Source organism: Mustela nigripes, chromosome 3 (genome assembly GCF_022355385.1).
Source record: "Mustela nigripes isolate SB6536 chromosome 3, MUSNIG.SB6536, whole genome shotgun sequence".
NCBI classification, from domain to species: Eukaryota; Metazoa; Chordata; class Mammalia; order Carnivora; family Mustelidae; genus Mustela; species Mustela nigripes.
In genome coordinates, this window is record NC_081559.1 from 149022479 (window position 1) to 149048372 (window position 25894).

Consider the following 25894-nt stretch of genomic DNA (forward strand, 5'->3'; position numbering starts at 1 on the left):
CAATCCTCAAGTGTTCTGCTCTGGGTAGGAAAACTCTTCGGGTTAGGTGATTCACAGATGGCCTGCTCACTACATTAGGTTTCAGGTGCCACTACTGCTTTCTTTCTTTTTTTTTTAAAAGATTTATTTATTTATTTGACAGATAGAAATCACAGGTAGGCAGAGAGGCAGGCGGGGGTAGGGGGAGCAGGCTCACGCTGAGCAGAGAGCCCCATATGGGGCTCCATCCCAGGACTCTGGGACCATGACCTGAGCTGAAGTCAGAGGCTTTAACCCACTGAGCCACCCAGGCACCCCCCACTACTGCTTTCTAACCTGCCTCTCTGACTGATGCTATAATCTTTTTAATTCTTCTTTATCATCACAGATTTCATCCGTGCTCAGAGATCGTCTTGCTTGCATGTGTGGATCTCAGAGATTCAGGCTAGAGATCAGAAGGATCTGGGGATATCCTCGGCATAGTCTGTATTGTGTTTCATACAAATCTCTTCTGCTGGTTTCACTTGGATAAGGGGCAGCAGAGAGGCAGACACCATTGTAGACTTTTTAAAAAGCCCTTTGCTTTGCCCTGTGAAACTCAGTTTTGTCTAAAGAATGTCTTTAATTGGGGCACCTGGGTGGCTCAGTGGGTTAAAGCCTCTGCCTTCAGCTCAGATCATGATCCCAGGGTCCTGGAATCGAGCCCCGCATCGGGCTCTCTGCTCTGTGGGGAGCCTACTTCCCTTCCTCTCTCTCTCTCTGCCTGCCTCTCTGCCTACTTGTGATCTCTATCTGTCAAATAAATAAATAAAATCTTAAAAAAAAAAAAAAAGGTCTTTAATCATTAGATTACCTGTCACAGTGACTTCATTGGTAGGTAGATTAAATAGTTCAATGACTTCTGATTTCAAGAAAAAGCCTGATAAGAACTGCCCTTTAGGGACGCCTGGGTGGCTCAGTTGGTTAAGCAGCTGCCTTCGGCTCAGGTCATGATCCCAGCGTCCTGGGATCGAGTCCCGCATCGGGCTCCCTGCTCTGCAGGGAAGCCTGCTTCTCCCTCTGACTCTGCCTTACACTCTGTCTGCCTGTACTCGCTCTCGCTCGCTCTCTCTCTGACAAATAAATAAATAAAATCTTTAAAAAAAAAAAAAAAAAAAAAAGAACTGCCCTTTAGGCCAAAAAAGGGAAAAAACAAAAAACCTGAATAACTTCATCTGCATATATTTTAAATTAATTTCTAAAACTGTATATGATAAAATTAGTTCCCTTCAAAACATCTAATCATTAAAATTTTACAGTTAAAGATACTTTGCTATGCCTTGTTGAAACTCTTCAAGCAAAAGCAGTCCTTGAAGTAACAATTTATCACTGGAAGACTCCAAGAAATCTTTTTTGCCTTTATCTATATTACACAGGAAGTGGGCATGGATAAATAAATAACATTTTTTATGGTATACTAAATGTCAGAAAGTGAGCTAGTCTCTTTCAGACATTCTGATCACATAACATAAGTGACCTGCTGGCCCTGTGAAGCACTCTCCTTGTCATAAATTTTTAACTGCTAGCTACCCTATAAGAAGCCACATTATCTATGGCTTGAAAATGTAATTTCTACTGACATAATTCCTGTGGTTTAGAAATGGCTTGTGTGCTTTATACGTACAAAATATGTGAAATAAGAGCTATGGCAAAACTCATAACCTTACAGAAGATGTAAAATGACACTATTAATAGTTAACATTTATTATGTGCCAGATAATATCCCAGGTGCTTTATATACTTGAATTCACTTGGACTTCAAAGCAGCACAATGAGGGCATCTGGATGGCTCCACTGGTTAAGCATCTGCCTTCAACTCATGATCCCAGGTCATGATCCCAGGTCCCGGGATCAAGTCCCACATCAGGCTCCCTGTTCGTCAGGGACCCTGCTTCTCCTTCTCCTTCTGACCCTCCCCCCATTCGTGCTCTCTCTCTCTCAAATGAATAAATTTAAAAATCTGAAAAAAAAAAAAAAAACCAGCACAATGAAAATCTAAAAAACAACACAACAACATGGGAGTTTAGTATCTATTTCTCAGAACTGGCAACTGAGGTGCAAAGAAGGCTAGTAACTTGCCAGAGGACACATAGCTGATAAGTGGTAACGTCAGAATTTGAACCCAGGTAGCCTAGTCCGGATCCTCTGTTTGTCCACTATATTACCTCTACATTAACTTCACCATTCGCAATTCTTGGATAAAAGTAAGTGCTAATTCGAGGCACTCGGGTGACTCAGTTAAGCATCTGCCTTCCCCTCAGGTCATGATCCCAGGATTCTGGGATCCAGCCCTGCGTTGGGCTCCCTGCTCAGTGGGAAGCCTGCTTCTCCCTTTCCTCCCGCCATGCCCCCTGCTTGTGCTCTCTCTCTGTCTCTCTCTCAAATAAATAAAATCTTTTTTCTTTTAAAGTGCTAATTCATGAGCAAGATCATATTGCATGTGCTATAAAAATCAGAACTAGGTAAGAATTATGTCTCTGTAATCCTCAGTAATGTAGAAAGGACAGCACAGTATTAGAAGAATCCTTATCACTGCAAGGGTTTGATCAAACTATATACCCAGTGTTCCCATTATCCCTTTCCTATGCCCATGATACTACCACATTAGATTAGGTTTTCTTCAAACTGTGTTAAAAATAAAAGTACATTTAACTATCTTTATGTAAAAGCGTTGTTACACTAGCATGCAGTTATGATGTCTCTAATGATATGATCAGAAGAGATCTGTCAGATTTATATAAATTGATGTATTTTTAAAAATAAATAAATAAATTGACATATTTACATAAATATATCAGATCATGTAATTAGCCCCCGTTTTACTCGTGCACCAGTAGCACACTTCCAGTTACAGAATTTTTCCAGTTACAGAATTCTTCCATGTCTGTCCTTATTTAATCTTAGTTGACAGGATACTTCAGAAAACTCAGTATGGTAAAAGAGAGCACTGTTAACCTGGCCTTGCATGCAAAAATTTGACCTAATTACAAGATTATGACTTCATATGAAAAAAAAAAGAAAGAAAGAAATTGACTTATGTTCAAGACAAGTGTACTGCAGTTTAACGTTTGCCTTTGTGCCTTTTATTATTTGTCTTTGCCTTTCTGACAACCTGTATGTTTAACGAAACAGTGAAAAACAAGCTTAGAATAAGTGTGTTTCATCTTCCTGAGCTAGCAAGGCTAGGTTCGATTCCCATTCTCTTCCCTCTCTTCCACGGCCATCAGCCCCTCTACCCACTGCCCCCACGAGGTATTCCTGCCCTCCAATAATGAACCGGCATGAATGTGTCCTGATCAGCCCAACTCGATCATGTGCAACTGATAACGATTTTGAATACGTCAACAGTATACTTTTGCAACAATAACAAAAAATAAGTTATGGTTTCAAAATGAATGCGTGTAAGGAAGAGTGAAAGGACATAGGACATCTGGCATCATCTGTGCCACACAGGAAGCCAGCCCTCCATAAATGACAGAGTGGGCTTAAGTGAAATCGAATACCACCCATTTACTCTAGTCCATAATCAGATGTTGTGTCAAACTGTCTGCTTAGGGATGGTCAAACACAAGATAGCCCTTTTACAATTTCAAGATTATAGCTCCTTTCACTAAGAATACACACACGCACGCACGCACAGAACCTCCAGACTAGAAAAAATTACTAAGGTAGATACATCAGGCAGTTATAGTAAAAAGGAAATTAAAGGATAATAGGATTTCAAAGGAAATCATATCAAATTGGGGAGGAAATAAAAGGGCTTCTTGTTTAAAAAAAAAAAAGAAAAGAAAAGAAACAAAATGGTATTTGACGGGACCCTCCAGTGCCCGTAAGGTTTCAACATGGAGGTTTCTGAAAGGAAGGACACACACTGTAGGCAAAGAGAAAGAAGTATTTACAAGAAAATGAAGTTGGCAAGTTCAGAGAACCTATTGTATCAATCAAAGTCCTCTCTTGGCATAGCCTGTGAAGCCTTTTCTCTTCCCAACTACCTGTCCAGGTACCCGGTGCAGCCTACCTCTTCACCTGCTTTCCCAGTGCTTTGCCCAAGACCGTTCCTCCACGCGTCATGTTTTAACTTAACGCGCCTTCCTCCTCTACAGCAGCCTCTGCTGCTTGGCACGTCTGTAGTGCTGCCTAGTCCACCCTGCTGCTCCCCATGAAAACCCTAACATCTTCTACAGCAGTGCATGTCAAAAACAAAACAAAAAACTCCAACGTCTTAGAACTAGAAAGCACATTAAAGGGCATGGTGGGACAATTAACTCTATTGTTGGTCCTCCTGCTCTAATTTTTATTTCAAGGTTTCCGATTGCCTTGAAATCTCTCTCTTGCATTTCTTCTGTCCCTGGAAGGCCTAAAATTCCTGACAGTTACATTCAGTGTCCAGGGGCGGCTGCCTTTGCTTTTAAATGAGGTCTCTTCCTGCTGGTGGGTCACCTATACTTGGTCATGAGGTCAGTCAAAAGGATTAGAAGGAACCAACTCTCACCCTCCTGATAGGAAACACCTGTTCTAACCAGAGAGTTCCAGTAAAATCTGTGGCAAGTCTGGATTTGTTAATTCGTCAAAAGTAAGCTGATCAAAGTAGAGCAATTTATTTCAGCTATTGTTTGCGTACAAATAACCTTAGAATCCTGTTAAAATGCAAGCCCTGGTTTAGTAGGGCTAGACAATGGCCTGAGACTCTGCATTTCTTTTTCTCATGACCTGAGTCAAAAACAAGAGTGGGACGCCTAACCGACAGAGCCACACCAAAACTGCATGTTTAACAAGCTTCTAGGTGACATCAAAGCTACCCATCCAAGAAACACACCTTGAGTAGCAACATTATAGAGAATATTGGAGAATTTTTAAAGTAGTAAAATCACAGATCACTGTACTGGATTCAGTAAATAGTTGTGGTCTTTGTATATTTCAAGTACTGGATATTAAAAAATAAACAATAAACAAGAGTGACATGATTTCCCTCAAAGATTTTACAGTGTAATAAGGAGAAAAATAATTTCCAGATCTTAAAATACTGTAAGTGCAGGGTGTTTCAGGTAGATGGAGAATTTCTCAGCTCAAGGACACTATGAGAAACTCCCATGATAGGCAGAGAGGATCCCATGAAGGACAGACTAAGAAGGTATGGTCAGAGGAGGTAGGAAGAGAACCAAGAGACAGAAGAAACATGGAGTTGAAAGGAATAGTAAGAAATTTCAAGAAAAACTGAGTGGTTAGAGGAAATCGGCCTGACATGGAGCTGGTTGCTCAGGTGCCCAGTGGTGCTCAGCACAAAGACAGGGCCTGAGTATATGTGACCCACCTGGGAGAGCATGAGGTCCAGCCCTGTCACCTTACAAGTGAGGAGATAGGCCTGAGAGGAAGGTACCTTGTCCTGGGATAAATGATCTTGAGATACACAGTTAGACTGATTGATGTCCAACCTAGGACTTTCAAGAAGAAAACCAAAACCACCAAAGTACAAACAAATGGTAAGTAGCACAAAGCTTCATTAGGTTAAAAAGAAAAAAAAAATCCTAACCTCAGGAACCAGAAAGAGATGTTAACATTTACAACACGCACTCTTTGGTCCAGACACCCTGCCAGGCACTTCCACTTATCTTGTCCTATCCCTGGACAGACCCCAGCAAGTAGGTACTATTCCCATTTTTATGGAAGAGACATTTGAGATTCTAGTGACCTATGTGACAGAAATCCATGAGTAACTAATTGCAGAGTGTCTGGGAGGTAAAGTTCAGTGGGGTTTCAAGAGTCATGGACCATTAACGCTGTGTGATTCTTCTCTGGCAAGCAAAATTACTCCATTAAGGGTTGGGGCACCTGGGTGGCTCAGTGGGTTAAGCAGCTGCCTTCGGCTCAGTTCACGATCCCAGGTTCCTGGGATCCAGCCTCTCCTTGGGCTCCCTTCTCAGCAGGGGATTCTGCTTCTCTTTCTCCCTCTGCTATTCCCCCTGCTCATGCTGGCGAGCGTGCGCTCTCTCTCTCTCTCTCTCTCAAAATAAAGAAGTAAAATCTTTAAAAAAAAAAAAAAAAAGGCTAAGGAAACATTAATAACACATGTTTGTATTATAATTAGACAAAAATCTGGAAAGAAAAGCAAATCACTGTGGAAATGAGTTTGTCTACTTAGGGTTCTGTTTATAGTATTTCGTACATGGTTAGATTTCACTGATTTTATGTCTTGCAAATTCAGTTTGAGGCTGACAGGCGTGCTTTTATCATCACTCTTAACTCCTTTGGCACTGAACTGAGCAAAGACGACCGGGAGACCCTCTACCCGACCTGTGGCAAGCTCTATCCTGAAGGGTTGCGCCTTTTGGCTCAAGCTGAAGACTTTGATCAGATGAGGAGAGTAGCAGAGCATTATGGGGTACGTAACTACACCAGGCACCCTGAATTTGTCACATTTTATTACCTGTACTTTTAAAAGTTCACACATTAAATTTACATGTCTTCTCTAAAGCCATTATGTTCTTAAGGTAGAAAGCGATGTCATTCTAGAACTTCTCCCAAAGAAGTACTTCAAATTTCCAAGCCATGTGGGTTTTTCTTTCTCTTTCTTTCTTTCTTTCTTTTTCTTATTGAGGTTCCTGCCAAGCAAGTACTTGTTTAAATCTCCAAGGAGCAGTCATTTGAGCAGGTCTTTTGAAGTGCTTCATAGAGCAAGTTCCCCAAGGGACTGGTGCAGTGTTCTGGATATGTGAGCTCATGTCGAACTTACAAAAAAGAGCCTGACCCAGCAGTCCTTACCCATTGGGTAGACACACTCAGGTACAGGATGTCTACTTGAAATGCAAGGGAGAATATGGACATACTGGTTTCTACCATTCCCTTTAATCAGGGCCAGAAATCGGGGATGAAAGGAGGGCTCTATGTTGTTCCCCTACTCCACATCCAAATGCTCTCTTAAGAGCCTGCAGCTTCTCAGCTCATCCCCTAATTCCATTCCTTCTGACTTACGGTGACATGATGCCCTCTGGATAACTTTTCCAGAACTGGGATGACACTCTTACCTTTTCTTATGGGTTTCTGAAGACTTCTGGGAAAGAGAAGTCAGCAAACTGCATAAATCTTTGTAGTAGCTTATAAATCTTTGTAGTAGCTTATGTCATCACAAGAGGCTTTTTAGCATAATATTAAATTTTGAGCTTCTCCCCAGTTTCCACCCCTTCCACACTTGAAATTCCATGTGAATTTTATCAACTGTCATTTCAAAGAACCCATGAACCCATTCTGGTTAAACCACAAACATTCATTTATCCTCTATAATGTGCCCAGCCAGCCCTAAGAACCTAATGCAGAAATTAGCTCATCTTAAGTATATCCAGAGTAGACTTGCTCTTGCCTCTTGCCCTGTAGGCCTGAATAAGCCAGTAGGCTAGATATCCATCCATACTCTTTTATCTGGGTTTTTTTTTTGGTATTGTTTTCAGGAGGCCAAAGATCTCACAAGAAAACATTCAGTCCTTCTGGGTAGATGAGAAGAGAGACATCATTTCTATATTGCTAGGAAAATATCTTCATACCTATTTATAAGAAATGAGAATCTGTTTAAAAATAGCCTCTGTTTTTTTAGGTATACAAGCCTTTGTTTGAGGCTGTGGGTGATGGCAGTGGAGGAAAGACATTGGAAGACGTGTTTTATGAGCATGAGGTAGGATATAAATGGAAATGCTATTAGCTGATGTGTGCTTTTACTCTCAGTTCTAGATATTTCTTACTTTGGGTTTTCTTTTGGTGGGGCTTCTTGTTTCAGTTGATCAGTTCAGCTGATTAAGTACATTCACAATTTGACAGCCAAATGGGTATTAGTGTCTCTGCCTTGGAGGCCCAGTGGTTCCCATATGATGGCTTCCTGTTGACTTGTCCTAGCCAAAAACATAGTGTGTCTTATCCAGGACACATAGCAAAGCTCTGGAAAGAATGCAGCTGTTCCATAATTAACTAAAGAATCAGAAGTAGGACATTCTTATGATCATATATGGATTCTCCTCATGGTGTACACTCTGTGATGTGCATCTCACCCTAATCCATCCCTTAAGAAGGACTTGTCTACAGTTATAATACAATTTAGGAACACAGTTATAACACTTAGGAATTATTTGCATAGAATTCTATCTGGAGAGTCTAGACTATTCTCTTTACCTGAAAAACAGAAGAGTCTTTAATCCATTTATAGTCAATTCCTGGGCTATTAACTATTCAGCAGAGGGCTTTTTTTGAGGGAGATGGGGATACCAGATAAGGACTTTCAAATCTGGAGAATTTTTCTAGTGTGTTTTATTCGTCTCTCTAAAACCACGGGCCTGGGCGCCTGGGTGGCGCCTGGGCAGTGGGTTAAGCCGCTGCCTTCGGCTCAGGTCATGATCTCGGGGTCCTGGGATCGAGTCCCACATCGGGCTCTCTGCTCAGCAGGAAGCCTGCTTCCTCCTCTCTCTCTGCCTGCCTCTCTGCCTACTTGTGATCTCTCTCTGTCAAATAAATAAATAAAATCTTTAAAAAATTTAAAAAAATAAATAAATAAATAAATAAATAAATAAATAAAACCACTGGCCCTTCCCTTTCAGTTGATTGAGAGAAAATCCTGAAATTTTACCCAATTTTAGAGTAGGACTGGCTCCAGAAAGCAGTTCAGGCCTCTTCCTCTAAGTCCTGCTCCAGACATCTTCAAACAACTCTCTAGTGTTTGTCATACAAAGAAGTAAAAACAATGCAATTTATCCCATATATTAGGGAGGTTTTTAAAATTTCACACTGTTGCACAACCGCTTCAAAGAAGGCTGTTAAGAAAGTGGCCCTTCACAGAAAAAATAAGTGTCTGTTACTGAAAGCAAGGACTTCCACTTCCTGAATACTTAGCTTGACGCTTTCAGAACTGCGGGAGGGACGCAGTACCTCTCATCCTTTTTTCAAAATGGAATGGAATAAAAGAATGGTTCCATTTCAGACTTTACATGAGTTACACAACTTTTTTTAATTTTTAATTTTTTATAAACATATATTTTTATCCCCAGGGGTACAGGTCTGTGAATCGCAGGTTTACACACTTCACAGCACTCACCAAAGCTACACAATTTTTTTTAAGTTGTCTTTTACTGTTCTACCTTCTGCAGAAAAACAACAACAACAACAAAAACATAAATTTAACCGAATGTCAAATTGCTGCCAAGCATCCTAAGAAAGCTCAAAGTTTTGGTCTAGGGAAAATGGTTTACCTAAATGAGGCAAGCCCACTAGCTAGAAGCCACCATATTTTTACTACAAAGTTCCACACATACATACACAAACACTAGATTTTCCCAGGAATCTTTGTGCTAGCAGTGCTGTGAAGATTTGGAGTTTATCTAGTGATTCTATAAACCTACTTTATTTTACTTATTTTTTATAAAGTTACTTTTTAAACTACTATTGTCTATCTTTATCTATAGAGTGACACTAAAGTTCCCTTTAGAACTTGCTGAATTGCTACCATTTTCCAGTATTTGGTCCAATTTGGGCATTGCCTCTTTGTTTGTTTATTTTTAACATTTTACTATTTATTTGACAGAGAGAGAAAGATCACAAGTAGGCAGAGCAGCAGGCAGAGAGAAAGGGGGAAGCAGGCTCCCTGCTGAGCAGAGAGCCTGATGAGGTGGTTGGATCCCAGGACCCTGAGATCATGACCTAAGCTGAAGGCAGAGGCTTAACCCACTGAGCACCCCCAGACATTGCCTATTTAAATACAAATAAGCACTGTACAAATACAAGCCAGTCTGTAGTTTAATATTATTTCGTAAATGTTGTACACTCCTGATAAGTGATGGTCTTTATTGTTTTTTCCTTCCTCAGGTACAAATGAACGTGCTGGCATTCAACAGGCAGTTCCACTATGGCGTGTTTTACGCATACACAAAGCTGAAGGAACAAGAAATGAGAAATATTGTGTGGATAGCAGAATGCATTTCACAAAGACATCGAACTAAAATTAACAGTTACATTCCAATTTTATAAGCCAGTGTGGGGCTTCCAATGCAGAACATCTTAATTATTAAGAAGAGGTTCCAAGGAAATTAAAAATTGTGTTATATTCTCCGGGTTACACAAAAATAATTTGCACTGCAGCTTCATGAGTTGCAGATCCACTAGGAACATAGTAAACCAACAGAAACAAAGTGATTCTTTTTTTTTTTCCAGCAGCCTTAAATTTTTTTCCACATTTATGTCTCACTCTTTTACCAGACCTTAGACATTAGTTCTAATTAACCTTATGGTACTTTCCCTATTTTTGTTTAGTTGTATTAACAATTAGATCTAATTAAAGTGTTTTACTCTTGCTTTCCCTTGCTTCTCTGCAGGCCCAAATTACTATCTGCTTCACTTTTCCTTCACTTAGGTCCACAAAAATCCAGGGTTGTGTGAGGCCAGTATTGACCATATGTGCTGAAAATATTGTATTTCTTTTCTTTTTAAGATTTTATTTTATTTTATTTTATTTTATTTTATTTTATTGAGAAGAGAGAGAAAGTGTATGTACACACAAGTGGAGGGGGTGCAGAGGGAGAGAATCCTAAAGCAGACTCCCTGGTGAGCATGGAGCCCAATGCAGGGCTCAGTCCTATGACACACGAGATCATGACCTGAGCTGAAACCAAGAGGTGGATGCTCAAGTGACTGAGCCACCCAGGCTCCCCAAAATTATAAGATAATTAAAGTATCAATGTGATATTTTAAAATCAATTTAATTTAAAATTTAATTTAAAAATCATATCATCACATTGATTTTTAAATCAATCTTTTGATTGATACACACACACACACACACACATATGGTGAAAAGACTCCCCCCCATCAAGTAAGTTATACATCCATCACTTCACATAGCTGCCTCCCCAGCCCCCCTGCACCCCCCATGAGGACATTTAAATTCCACTCTCCTGGCAAGTTTCAGTTATACAGTAATGTTATCAACTATAGTCACCATGTTGTACAGTTAGATCCTCAAACCTTATTCATATTATAACTAAAAGTTTGTCCTCTTCTCTAACCTCTCCATATCTCCCCATCCCCCAGCCTCTGGCAACCACTTTTCTTACTCGCTATTTCTAGTAGTTAAACTTTTTGCCTTTTTTTTAGATCCCACATAGAAGTGAAAATTAAAAGGAAATGTATAGCTAAGATTTTAATAATCTCTATGATTAGAATTTTTAATTCAGTCATATTTTTCTTAAGATTTATGGAGGCATGGAAGAGTAGACAATGGTGATTCTCAGCTCTCAGTGTCCAAATCATGTGGTTGTACACAAGGATTCACCTTGGTGGTGTGATGACAGTGATTTATATTGAACCAAACTTTCAAAGCCTCAAAGGCTTTTCAGTAGAAAGATCAGAGGAAAGTTATGCAATATCCACACATGCAAATACATAAACATAAATCATGTTATAGAGAATTAATACTTCACAGTTTAATTGCCCCTTGTGTTAGGTATAATTCTGTGAAATATCAGAATTATCTGAGCCATAGAATTTAACATGAGTGGTTAACAGTGGCTTTAATCATTTGGGTTCACAAGACCCTTTAGGAATCTGATAAGCACTATGAACACTTTCCCTGAGAATAATAGACATCTGATCCTCTAAAATCCATTCAAGTGCAACCCAGCGGTCCACAGACTCCAGGTTAAAAACCTCCATTGCATAGGCCAAGGAATAAAAGAAAACAGGTTAGAAAGTAATGGATGAGAAAGGATTTAATTTAAATAAAATATAAGTACTCATATACCTCTCCATCTTTTGCAAGGGCATCCTGTTTAGCTGAGCAAGCATTTTCAGGATGGAGCCACATGCTTGGGTAGAAAGGGCTCCCCACCTGGCCAGCAAGGTCAGTCATGTCAATCTCGGAGACCCTGGAAGGACGGAGGTTACAATCAGTTTGCCCTCATACTAACCTGAAATTATGATTCAAAACATGACCCAACTTTCCTTTTTGAAATGATTGATGTTCATATCCATCCAATGCATTAACCAAAGTTACTATTTTTGCAAGAAGAGTAGGTGAAAACTTCGTGGATTGGTTAAAAAATAAATGCTCATCTATAAATAGAGTCAACTGGTCTTGGACAAAGAAGCAAAAGCAATACAATAGACCAAAGATAGTCCCTTCACCAGATGGTGCTGGAACATCTGGGCATCCATATGCAAAAAAAAAGAAAAAAAAGGCACTAGACACAGACCTTATACCCTTCACAAAAATAACTCAAATGGATTATGATTTAAATATATGACCTATATAGTGACCTAAATATAAAACATGAAACTATAAAGCTCCTAGAAGATAACATAGGAGAAAACCTATATGATCTTGGGTATGGTGATGCCTTTTTTGATACAACACCAAGGACACAATCCAGGTAAGAAAGAACTGGTAAGCTATAGTTTGTTAAAATTTCTGCTGTGCAAAAGATAAAATCAAGAGAATTACAAGACAAGCTAAAGGCTAGGAGAATATATTTGCAAAAGACGTATCTGATAAAATAATGCTATCCAAAATAAAAGAAACTCTTAAAAACTCAAGAACAAGAAAACAGGGGCGCCGGGGTGACTCAGTGGGTTAAAGCCTCTGCCTTCAGCTCAGGTCATCCCAGGGTCCTGGGATTGAGCCCTGCAACGGGCTCTCTGCTCAGCAGGGAGCCTGCTTCCTCCTTTCTACCTCTGCCTGCCTGTCTGCCTACTACTCTCTATCTGTCAAATAAATAAAATCTTAAAAAATAAGAAAGCAAACAACCTGATCAATAAATGAGCCAAAGAACTTTTTTTCAAAGATTTTTTTTGTTTATTTGAGAGAGAAAGAGAACACAGGCAGAGGGAAGAGCTGAGAAAGAGAGAAAGAGAAGCAGACTCCTTGTTGAGTGGGGAGCCTGACAAGGGGCTCAATCTCAGGACTCTGAGATCATGACCTGAGCTGAAGTCAGGTGCTTAACCAACTGAGCCACCCGTTCACCCCGAGCCAAAGATCTTAACAGACACCTCCACAGTGAAGACATACAGGTGGCAAAGAAACATACAAGAAAATGTTCCATGGCATACATCATCAGGGACATATAAATAAAAACAACAAGGTACCGTTACACACCTATTAGAATGGTCAAAGTCCAGGACATGGGCAATTCCCCAAGCTGGCAAGGAGAGGGAGAAACAGGAACTCTGATTCATTATTGGTAGGAAGGAGTTGGAACTTAGGTCTACAGAAAAACCTGCACATAAATCTTTATAGCAGCTTTGTTCATAATTGCCAAAACTTGGAAGCAACCAAATGTCCTTTAGTAGTAGATAAATGGATAAACAGGAGTACATCCAGACAATGGAATATTACTCAGCACTAAAGGGAAAAGAGCCATCCAGCCATGAAAAGACAGAGAAACCTTAAATGCATATTGCTAAGTGAAATAAGAAAATCTGAAAAGGCTATATATTATCTGATTTCACCTATATGACATTTTGGGGGGAAAAAAAAAACCAACTATGGAGACAATAAAAAAATGAGTGATTACCAGAGGTGGAGGGGATGGGGGGGGAGATGAATAGGCAAAACGGGATTTTCAGGGCAGGTAAAATACTCTTTATGGTACTATAATAATGGGTATGTGATATTATACATTTGTCCACAAGCTTATCATATACAACACCAAGAATGAATGTTAAGGTGAACTACGAACATTGGATGATGATGTGTTACTACAGGTTCACCCTTGGTAAAAAGGGAGAAAAAAAGGACCACTCTGGTGAACGATGTTGATGACAGGGGAGGCCATCTACGCATGGGTGGGAGCGAGGGCATACTTGGAAATCTTTGTACCTCTTTCTCAGTTGTATTACAAACCTAAAACTGCTCTTAAAAAAAAAAAGTCTTAAAAAATAAATTCTAAGCAGCTGGTATTTCCTGAAGCTTATCTTCAGGATTGAATGATCAAATGGAAGAAATTACTTTTAAACCTTCATCTTTGGTGAAAAAGGAGAAAACTGTGCTCTCACATTTCCTCATGGCACCTAGAAATGAATCATCTCTATCTTCTTCATCACCTTTTATTGCTTATAGCCAAGTAAAAGTAAATCATGTAGAGTAGTGAGGAGTAGGCAGGACAGATGCATAACCTCCTTGGTAAATAATATAAATCCAAGAAGAGCAGGTGGAAATTTAAATCGGTGTATTTCCTAGAAGGAAATGTATATCTCTATGCTCACAAAGTAACCTGTGCTATCCTGCATTGATGAAGCCGTTTTGGGGCAAGACTTCGCAGAGACAAGTCGTATGTAAATCCAAAACAGCTGGGCATAGGCTAACCCTCTCCGGAGCCACATAGAAAGCATAAATCGACTTAGGACAGGCGTAATTATAAAATACGGGAGGGCAGCAACAAGGAGAGAAGGGAGGCCTCTGTAAAAATAAAGCAAAGGTCAGCACTCAATTTGGAGAAAATGACTTCTTTCAAAATCAGCTCTCCGTTGAAGTCTGGAGAATAGACTCCTTTGAAAGATAACTTACCCCAGGAAAAATAAGTAAAAGTAAATGTCATGAACGTTGAATGAGGAGCATATTCTTTTAAACCCAAATTAATGCTTTAACCTTTTTCTCCCTTAGTCCTTTTAGGTTTTCCCTACATATTTTCCCAGTAGGATATAAACATTATAAGCACTAAGTTAATTAGGAAAGAATAGGCTCAGAACAAGAAAATAAATGCCAATTTCAAATATAACTCACAGGCACTATGGAAACAGCAGGCTTTAACCTCTTGGAGACCAAGGTAAGGCAGTATGACATCTTTTGTTGTGCATCCAAAGGAACTACCCTAATAGCAACTTAAGTGTTCTACACAGAGCTTATGAAGGCTTATCTCAAAATCAGCAAGTGGTTAATAGAAAGTGACCCCCTGCCTCTGACATTCTATGAATGTGTTTGCAGGTATAAAGGAAAAGCTCCCTTTTCATTAAACAGACATCACAAAAGAGCCTGCTTATTGTCTAAAGCTGTTGCCAACTCAGGGTCTTTCTCTTCCAGATTGCGAAGTGCTAACATCCCTGCTAAAGTGTTTCAGGGACCTCTGATACTATACCTGATGTAAGCCCAAAGCAAGAATTTAAAGAAAAAGGTTTTTGAACGTTCATTAAGAAAAGTAGTAACCATGGGGACATATAAGTCACAAATATTTTTTAAACCGGAGTTTCTCAGCCAGAATGTCAAAGCCCACAGCTCTGCCTCGCATGGGTGATGGGGTAGAGATGGTGATTCCAATAGCCTTGGGGTGCCCATGGTCTCCAGACTCCTCTGATCCGCAGCAATCTTTGCTGGTTGTCGCAGATGCCAAACAAATGCTATCATTTTATGTGTACACAGTGATATGGAAAGAAACCAAGTAAGATAACAGATGAGTAACCCCTGGTTCCTCTAAAGAGATAGAAGCAATACTAGCAGAGCCCATTTTTATATTTTTATGATACCTTTTATGGACTTGAGAACCCCTGGTCCGCACAATTTGATTTGTATGTTGCCGAGGAATTAGCATTCTCCCCATTCTCTGCAGCAGAGTCTTTATCTGACAGCACAAGTTCAAACTACATATCAGCACATCTCCATTAAAAAAATGACATATATGGGCGCCTGGGTGGCTCAGTGGGTTAAGCCGCTGCCTTCGGCTCAGGTCATGATCTCAGGGTCCTGGGATCGAGTCCCGCATCGGGCTCTCTGCTCAGCAGGGAGCCTGCTTCCTCCTCTCTCTGCCTTCCTCTCTGCCTACTTGTAATTTCTCTGTCAAATAAATAAATAAAATCTTAAAAAAAAAAATGACATATATGTATGATCCACTAATTTTTACAGTAAATTTCTCTACTTTAATTGTTATATTCTAATCTGACCACTTAAGTACATTAGGGTGAATATTCTTTTGTTTCCTTATTCAATATAGCCCTCTAAGGAACACATTTTTATTTCCTCATTGGTGTATCTATCCTAAAAAGACCAAGAAATAGGGACGCCTGGTTGGCTCAGTTGGTTAAGCAGCTGCCTTCGGCTCAGGTCATGATCCCAGCATCCTGGGATCGAGTCCCACATCGGGATCCTTGCTCTGCAGGGAGCCTGCTTCTCCCTCTGACTCTGCCTGCCACTCTGTCTGCCTGTGCTCGCTCTCGCTCGCTCTCTCTCTGACAAATAAATAAATAAAATTTAAAAAAAAAAAAAAAGACCAAGAAATAAGATAGATGATTTAAGCTGGTTACTGAAATACTAAAACTGGCAACAAGAAACAGAGTTTCAGAAACAGAGTGGACACTAGTTTTCCAAATAAGGGAACTATAGTCAGAAGGGCTAAGAGTAGACGAATCAAAACTGGATTTCAAGTGTCCTGACTCTTCCATTGTTTGTGTGTGTGTGTGTGTGTGTGTGTGTGTGTGTGTGTGTCTGTGTCTGTGTGTGTGTCTGTGTGCGTATTCGGCTTTCTTTGTGGTGGTTTCATTTTTTACTTTCTCCTTAAGTTACAGCCTCCAGTCTAAGACTAGGGTTCTTGTTTGGTCCAAATACATTTTGTGAAAAACAACAGAAATCGGGTGTGCCAGGCTGGCTCAGTTGGAAAAGCATGCGACTCTTGATCTCAGGGTTGTGTGTCTGAGCCCCACATTAGGTATAGAGATTACTAAGAAATATAACCTTTAAAAAATGATAGAAATCCTATCAAACCAGCTTGAAATCCAAAAAGGAAACGTATTGCCTCGTGTCACTGGGAATTTGAATTGCTCATGGAACTGGACCCAGGCCATCAAAGATTTCATTAAGAATTGCCCTTTTGTCTTCCCCGTGTACTGTCACAGGTGACCAGCAGCAGCTGAGGGCCACATTCTACCAGCTACTCAGCCCAGCAGAAACTGTCCTTCTTGTCCAATACCAACAAACCTATTCTGGATTTTTACAGTGATTGATCTGTCAAAGCGTTTCATGTACAGTTTTGCAATTATAGTATTTATTACTCTAATACTGAGAAATCAGGAAGAATTATTAAAAGTATGTTAATTTACTTTTATAAATTATTAGAGTAATAGAAACACTACCTACTTTTTGTAGTCATTTAGTATGTACATGAGCATTGACTTTTATAAGTTATTAGAATAGTAGGAACACTACTACTTTAATTAATCATTTAATATGTACTCAGAATACATATTATAATATACTCAGTATAATTTAAGACTTCCAGTTGGAAATAATTTTGCTATTGTTCAATGCTGACTGCTAAATACATAAAATTATTTGGAATGCTAGTTATCAAAGCTTTGATTTATTAAGATTTTAAATTTAAAATGTTAATAATTAAGTTACATCATGACATCATAATCTCCCTCATCTGTCATTTACAACCCATTAATAATAAATTCTCCCAATTCTACTAAAAAAATATTTCTTTAACCCACCACTTAAATCCAATCTCATTTAAAAAAAAAATCCAATCTCATTTTTGTGTAGACTAGGGCCATAAACCTCTAACTGGTCCCTATCCTGTCATTATCCCCACTACAACTGAGAGAGCTTTTTAAAACCAAGATCTTATCACTCTCTTATTTAAAACTCTTCTATCAACTTTGAAATAAAAGCAAAACTTTACTATGGCCTATTAGGCCCAGATTAGTCAGGTCTTTGTTGCTTTTCCATTGTCTTTATTGGCTTCTCCCTGTCCAACTATTACACTCTCACTGGCCTTCTTCCAGATTTCAAATACCCCAAGCTTTGTCCATTTTGGGGTCATCATACATGTTCTTCTCTCTACAGGGAAACTTTTTCATTGTATGTTCACATGGTAGGGCCCCTTTCCTTCAGGTTTTTTGTTTGTTTGTTTGTTTGTTTTTAAATTTAATTTAATTTAATTGTGTGTGTGTGTGTGTTCCAAAGTTCATTGTTTATGCACCTCACCCAGTGCTCCATGCAATATGTGCCCTCCTTAATACCCACCACCAGTTTTAATGTCACCGTGTTACTCAACTCAGTGGGCACCTTTCATAACTTTGGAATTGTGCAAACCACCAGTACACAATAGTAATGCATATTCACTTCCTCAAAGAGGTTCTCGAGTCTTAAGGAGATCCCTCAAATTGGTCTCTTCACCTCATAATTCTTCTCCCCCCCTTTTTTTCACTTCATAATTCCTACCACAATTTGTAACCATGAATGTGTTTGTTTTGTAATGTTGGTCTTCCCCATCCAACTGTGCTCTATGAGACTAGGAAACTTCTCTTTTTGATCACTGCTGTGTCCTTCATAATTGGCATAGAGACTGGCATATGGCAACATTTAATATATATTTCTTAAAGGAATGAGCAAATTCTTCCACCAGTAAAATTCTGTAAATCAAGTCATAGAAGTGCTAAAAGATAAACTGAAGCATATTACAAACTTTCTGAGTTTATTTAAGCAAAAATTGATTACAACTGGGCAGCTCCATACAGGAAGTAATTAGAAGCACTCCAGTGACAGGAATGAGGAGAAAGACATACAGAAAATGCTGAAGAAAAGAAGGAAATGATTCAATTGGCTATAGCTTAAGCATTTGCCGTCTTTGGAAAATCCTACTGGCTATTTGTGATCTGTCCTTGGGTTCTGATTTTTTAACCTTGCTTCATTTATAGGACTAAGTTTGGGTTTCCCTATATAGGTCTTAGAACCACCTCAGGCTAATGGCCTCCTTGTTTAATACATTTAACAGAGGGAAGGACCAAAACATAACTAGGCTAGAGGACCCATAAATTTCCTTTGGGCACAGGTATTTTCAGCACCCAGGAAGACAGAAAAAGCAAAACAATTAGACTGAAAGAATGCCACAGTCTTACTCAGTGAAAATACAGAAACACGCGGAAAGGTGGAGACCTTGCTGGCTCATGCACTGAGGCACGTGGAGCGCACTGCAATACTCCGCCCCCTCATAGGCATACCACATGTATCCGTTAAACGAATAAGCCTCTATGTGAGGCAAGTATTTTATCAGTACCCACATCTGACCCTTGCAGCAAAAGGGGGAAACAGTGACGTGGGATCTGTATCAAGCAGAGCATTTGCTGAGCAAGAGGAGCAGCCAGATTGCCATTGTTGCCTGCACTCACATCTGGCATAAGCACTCACAGTCAGAAGCCAAGCCAATTTGATCACAGAAATAGACTTTGGCCAAGAACTACTTAACTAAATGGAGCCTACTTCCCGTGGTCTTACAAACACAGGTGTTTACAAAGGACAAATTCAAAGGACAGGAAAATTCACTAAAATGGCTTCATGGTGTTCCCTGAACACCAAGATAAACCTGAGTAATGATTCTCAATCCAATCTGCCTGCCTGCTTAAATACCTACATTTACTTTGAAATTTATTGGAGTCCAAGAATTTATAAAGAACTGGTTAGTTCCCCTGATCTGAAGTGTATTGAAAGGAAAAAAATTAGACTGAATTATCAAGTGAGATTTACTCTGTATTGCACTGTTTCTTCAACTATTATCTCTATATTATCATATATATGATATATATATTATAAACTATATCAATATCAATATATTATCAACTAATTATATTATCTCTCTCCTTCAAAAGGGTTCAACACATGTAGATAAAAGCAGAAGTACAGAATATTCCATTTCGGTGATGAAAATTAATCAGTATATGCAGCTCCTGGGTGGCTCAGTCAGTTCAGCATCCCGCTCAGGTCAAGATCCCAAGGTCCTGGCATGGAGCCCCACACCTCCCACCCCACCCTATGTCCTGCTCCTTGCTCAGCAGGGAGCCTGCGTCTCCCTCTTTTTCTGCCCTACCCCTGCCACTTGTGTTCTCTCTCTCTCAAATAAATATATAAAATTTAAAAAAAAATCAATATATTAAGAGGGTAAAAGGTAAATGATATTTAGAAAAGGAGAGAGAGAGAAATGATCTCAAACTGCAAATGGCATTCAAGGTTAATTGCAAAGTCCCCAACATTACTGAAACCAGTGTCTGTCGGTCTACCAGGCACCGAGCCACACCCCATTCATCCTATCAAGAACGGAAAGGTATTCATAGAGGCTACTCTACTTTCAACTAGAGGAATAGCAGAGGTGTTCTGAAATAATTGTTCTGGGGGTTTCACATTTATTACCTACTCTTAATATGGTCTCCTGATACTAGGCAGCATTTAGACATCTGTTCAAAACAATTTTCTTTACTTAAATATGGAACCCTTGGAGAGAACAGGAGAGTTATCCTACAATAGCGTCCTTCAGGTATAGGTGAAGATTAAGTAAACCATGCCCAAACACAGACTAAAAGCCATAAAAATGCATGGTGTCTTATGAAACCTCTGTCATTCTACAGTACTTTTTCAAGGTGAAGAATGCTAAAAATGCACTCACTCTGGACTGTCATTGTTTCCTAATGACATCTGCTCTTCCCAGACACTTAAATAATATATCTAATCTGCTCAATGTTTCTCAATTACATCATTCCAAAGAAGAGAGCTTCAAGTACCGCTCCCCAAGTTAACCAGTTCAATAGGATTAATACTTTAATTTACGTCAGCTTAGGAAGATGTGAAGCATAGACCTAGGTGCAATAAAGTAATCAAAGATATTTGAACTTCCTGGTCATTATTTTGCTATTTTTCTAACCTTCTATCATTAACTCCTTTCTCCAGAACCTACTTCACAGTCATGGAGAAATATTCTGAGATAAGGCTACCTCAAACACTATTATTTGCCTTGACAGTAGGTGGGAGTGGGGAGTTAAAAAAATCAAAGTGTAAAATGGTTTCAGAAGTAAGCTTCATTTCCCATATTCACCCTTCAGGATAATGATCCACGCTCCAAAACAGATTGCCTTTACTCTGGTAGGCAGAACTCAGTTGATGAAGGCCTCAAAAATAAATATTTCAAATCTTGTCAGACATCAAACAAACACAAGTTGACTCTAAGAAATTAATTGGTTAGAGCAAAAAGCCTTAAGGAATGAGTAGGAGTCAGAGGAATTTGAATCTATCTTCTCTAATTTCTAGAACATTGTGGCCCCAGGCAAGCTAACTGACCTTCTAAGATTCAGTTTCCCCATCTGTGAAAGTGAAATAATTATATCTACTTCTTATAATTGCTATAAGATTTAGATAAAATAATTTATTTAAATGCTTAGTACACAGCCAGGCACAAAGTAGAAGCTCAATAATTGTTCTATTCTTATTCCTTTGGACAGACTTGCATTAGGCTGATTTGTGCATATGCCTCTCCCAGTCACTCAACTGAAAGGACCCGGAAGGTGAAGACCATCTCTTTGTGTCTCACAAAACAATGTTTGCTTAAAATAAATCATACATGCTTTTAAAATAAAGTCAAACATTTGCTGCATCTCAACCAATATAGACATATGACTAAGTAATTTTACTTTATTCTCAGATTACAGTTGGCTAAAGATTAATTAATTAAAATAAATGAGGACTACTGCCTCTCCTATCAACCTGCACAACCCTGGATGGTCCCTTTTATATACAGTACTTTGTTCTGCTTCCAACCCAAGGCCTCCCCTCCTAAACTCCTAGAGCAGGTCCTGGGCTTGCCTTGCAGTTCCAGTTACTCTGCCTGGCTCTCCTTTCCCAACGCCTGCTGCTGCCCTCCAGGGTGGGGGACATAGTCAAGTCTCCTATTTTGTTTCTGTGGACTCATCACTCCTCTTCCTTTTTTTTTTTTTTTTTATTCCTTCCCTCCCCATTCCTCAATTCAGTTCCACAACCAATTCTAATAGAAATTTAGGCAAATATATCCTTATTTCTTAAATAGAAGCCTCCATGCTGGCTATCAACCCTTCTGGATAGCTCAAGATGCTTTTTTCCACTACCTCTACCTCCATTTTTTTTGTTTTCATAATTTATATTTTTATGATTTGCCTTTTTAGGAAGTATCTGCGGAGCCCCAAAGACTGAGTTGAAGAGAGGTCCCAGGGAATCTGGACAGGTAGAGTCCTGCCCCTGCCTAGTCCTTAGGGACATGGAGCACCTCCCTGCACCAGGAGCAGTGAAAGGGTCCATAGGGCCATCAGCACCCTGAATGTGCCCCACTACATAAGTACATCTCACTGTGTCCCGAGCCTCCTGCCCAACACTTGGAAGCAAGTCCCCACACCAGAGCCCACCCAAATGCAAGCACCTTCTCCACAGCCCTCCCTTTGATGGCTTGTATATATGTGTGTTTTATTTTCAGCGCATAGTATTTACTTGTGTTCAAGAATTAAATTTATACTTTCCTTCCAAAAAACTACTGTTAGAAAGTAAATATCTTCATTCTAATTTTCAGAATATAAAAAGTCATAAAAAAGGCAAAATAATAATAACACAGTGTTGCATCAGGGGCTGCTAAACTGAACAAGCCCATTTGCCCTTCTTTATTGTCGGGTTTTTTTAAGCGGGCTCCCTACACAACATGGGGCTTGAACTCTTGACCCCGAGATTAAGAGTCACATGGTCTACCAAGTGAGCCAGCCAGGCACCCCTGTTCTTCTCTGAAATGGCTCCAGACAAGTAAATGTTTTATAGTTTGGGGATCCCTTTTTCTAGGGATCTAACTTCCCCTTCCTTTCTCTGACTGTCAGTGTAATAGAAATTACATGTGTTTTTTTTTTTTTAATCATTTTCTCTATTTTCTTTTTATTGAACCTGATTTGCTGCTCACCTAACGGGGAGCAATAAAACTAAACTTTTATACCGACTCAAATTAGGTCTAAACGAAGAGTAAATAGAGCTCAGTGTAAACTTTAATTCCTGGCACTGTGCTGCAGCTTTGAATTCTCAGTAAACCCTTTGGCTTGATGGATTATTTTCTATTTCCTGAGACCTGAGATTACTTTGTTAAATAACTGCTGGGTACGTGAAGAGTTTTTATATTAACATTCCTGTTGACAGGAAGTGGTGGGGCTGAACAGCAGACTGATATGTCCTCTAAATCAGTATTAAATAATGTCTGTGTTGGTACGTAAAGACTTGTGGGTAGCAGACATGCCAATTGCCAAATGGCATTACAAAACCAAGCCTTTAATTCCTTCTGATTATTAAGTATTCCGCTGAGTGTGTGATAACAAAACAGGAGAGGATATTTTCTTCCCAGGGTTCTGCCAATTCTCAGCTTGGATTTAACACTTTGGCTGAGAGCATTTCCCCTTTCTGTTTCATCTGGATAAATTTTGCTTTTTTGGTTTCCTGTCATATGAGGTTCTGTTTACAAAGGGGTGGTATCATCTTTGGGTAGAAGGTATTTCACAGGGCGCTGTCAGGCTAATTAGCAAGGAAAGCTGCTTAGTGCAAGCTGCTATGGAAACGTCAGATACTACATTATGTTAGACCCTGTCATTTTAATTGGCATTGAGGGAAAGTAGAACTAATCTCTAGGAACAATTTAAGCCAAAATCCTTTACTAACTTGACACGGCATTTTAAATTTGAGGTGGAAATTCGGTTTCTTGAAGGGGAAAAAATATTCTTTTTATAAAAAACATGAAAATGGGACACCTGAGAAGGAAAAAAAAAAGATTTAAGTTGAGTTGATATGGTTTGTAGAAAAGATTATTGTGTATTTGCCCGCCTTAGCTTCTGCTCAACCTAATCCCTTCAGGGGCTATCAAATCTGTAAACTCAAAGGGCTTCACTGCGTGGGATTAGGAGAATCTAATCTTTAAACCACAGAACAGAGAATCTACCAATAGTGTTCGCAATCCTTCAGTACTTTCCTAGTGGATACTCTGGTTAAGATTCTTTTATTTGCAAGCAAAAGAAACTGACTGGCTAATTCAAATGAAACACAACATTATGTTAAAAGGGTTGTCCTCAAAATCAAAGGAAGGGCAGGATTCATCAACCTTGAAGAAGACAGAAATCCAAGCAGATGCAGGAAAATCACAGGGATTGGTTGTTCCTGAACCTTCTCTCCAGGACACTCACATCAGATGACTCAACTCTAGAACCTTCAGTTTTTACATATCTTAATTTATTTTCAAATGTCTGGGGAGGGAATATCCTCTGGGCCCAACTAGATTTAGCACCTCTAGCTTTGGATTAACAACACAGCCGATGCCAAGAATAAGGGGAGGAATAAGCAAAGACAGTACAGTCAGGACCAACTGGAGAATCACTGTGCACAGAGCAGCAACCCCACTTATAATCAGGCTCTAGATTCATGTAGTTATCACAGAACATTGATTTTCCTATATTTTTATCTTTTAGAATTAATAAATAATTTCAACACTTTAGTAAGTAAATACAGTATGCCAGGGAGATGACAAAATTCCAAGCCCAAAAAGATAAGCTCGTCCTCCAGAGCAAGACATAGATGTGTAAGTGATGTAACTTGCATCATAAGAAATACATTCAGGCTTATGCATATTTAGGGAGTTGCAAGAAGTCCCAGAGGAAAGTATCAATCCAAATGCACCTGAAGATGTCAAGGAAAGCTTCCTACAGGAAAAACTACCCGAGTTGGGTTCTTAAAGGATCAATGGGAGTTTGTTATGTAACAGGGGAAGAGAGGCATGTCCTATAGCAAAAGGACATTTTTAAAACATGCAGCACCAGGGCACCTGGATGGCTCATTCGTTGGGCCTTCGGCTCAGGTCGTGATCCCAGCATTGGGCTCCCTGCTCCTCAGGGGGCCTGCTTCTCCCTCTCCCACTCCCTCTGCCGTGTTCCCTCTCTCGTTGTGTCTCTGTCAAATAAATAAATAAAATCTTAAAAAAAAAAAAAAAACGCACAGCACCTACAAAGGATAGAAGAAAAGGACAGCATGGCTCATTTGGGGGCTGTGAATAGTTTGGTATCATTGGAATTTCAGAATCTGAAGGAGAAATAAGTCTGAAAAGAAAGGCAACTCTCTGAACTTTCTATTATGAAACATTATGGTGTATGGACTAAATGCCTCAGATAATGGAGATACTAAATGATTTATGATTTGGTGAGTTGACATAATCAAGGTTGGTTTTAGGAAAGCTACTTTGGCAGTAAGGTGGAGGAGAGTCTGAGTAAGAGAAGAATACCAGCTCGAAGACTACCACAGCAGAGCAGAAAAGGGAAGTCCAGGGAAATTCAGTCTTCATGCTCAGGCGATAATCTAGAGAGTGGGGTCACCAAAGAGATGTGGAATTAATGAAAAGAATGTTCAGAAGGTCAAAGTATTCAGAGCTCAAGTGCTGGGTCAGCAGTCAAGAGAAGATAGGAAGACCAGAGACTTGTATTTCTGAGTTAAAAACACAATTTAGCTATTAGAGTGTGGATATTTATGACGTTTCACTTGTAGAATACTAAGAATAAGCATAGGCCTCACGATGGAACCCTGGAGACAATTAAGGGGGGTAGATCAAGGAAAAGACAGAGCTGGAATTTAAGAATAATAGGAAGAAGACCAGTAAGGAACAGAAATCAGAGAAAGTAAACAGAGGGAAAGGAGAGGAGTTTCAAGAAAGAGTACTCATCGGTTAGGATCAGACTTAGTGGCAGGTTGCAGGGCTTTCTCACATAGGTGGAGTTAGGCAGCTGGTGCTAGTGCAGGGGCTCAGTTATCATCCAATTCTTTCTCTATTATACTCAGCATCTTACTAGTCTAAGTGGGTTGTCCAAGATTCAGGCCAGTATGAAGGGGGATATATTGAAGAAGGGAGCACCACTCCCTTTTAAGATAGTTACTCTACACTTTGTATAACACTTCTACTTCCAATCCATTGGCAGAATTTAGCCACATGGCCACACCGATTTCAAAGAAGACTGGAAAAGGCACATCATATTTTGGGCAACCATGAGTCCGGCTAAAAATTTTATTTACTAAGGAGGACAGGGGAATTGGATCCAGGGAAGCAACTGGAAGTCTCTGCCATATAGGAAT

The 25894-nt window shown here is 39.6% G+C and overlaps 1 protein-coding gene across 1 annotated transcript in view; it reads left to right on the forward strand.

Annotated features, from left to right (window-relative positions):
- ATP6V0D2 (ATPase H+ transporting V0 subunit d2) overlaps nucleotides 1-10341 on the forward strand; it is a 45987-nt gene extending 35646 nt beyond the window's left edge. The window contains exons 6-8 of the mRNA XM_059394813.1: nucleotides 6221-6397; nucleotides 7604-7681; nucleotides 9856-10341. Of these exons, the coding sequence (XP_059250796.1) occupies nucleotides 6221-6397; nucleotides 7604-7681; nucleotides 9856-10017 (417 nt within the window). The 3' untranslated portion in view covers nucleotides 10018-10341. The remainder of the gene's footprint in view (nucleotides 1-6220; nucleotides 6398-7603; nucleotides 7682-9855) is intronic.
- Nucleotides 10342-25894: the final 15553 nt, after the last annotated feature.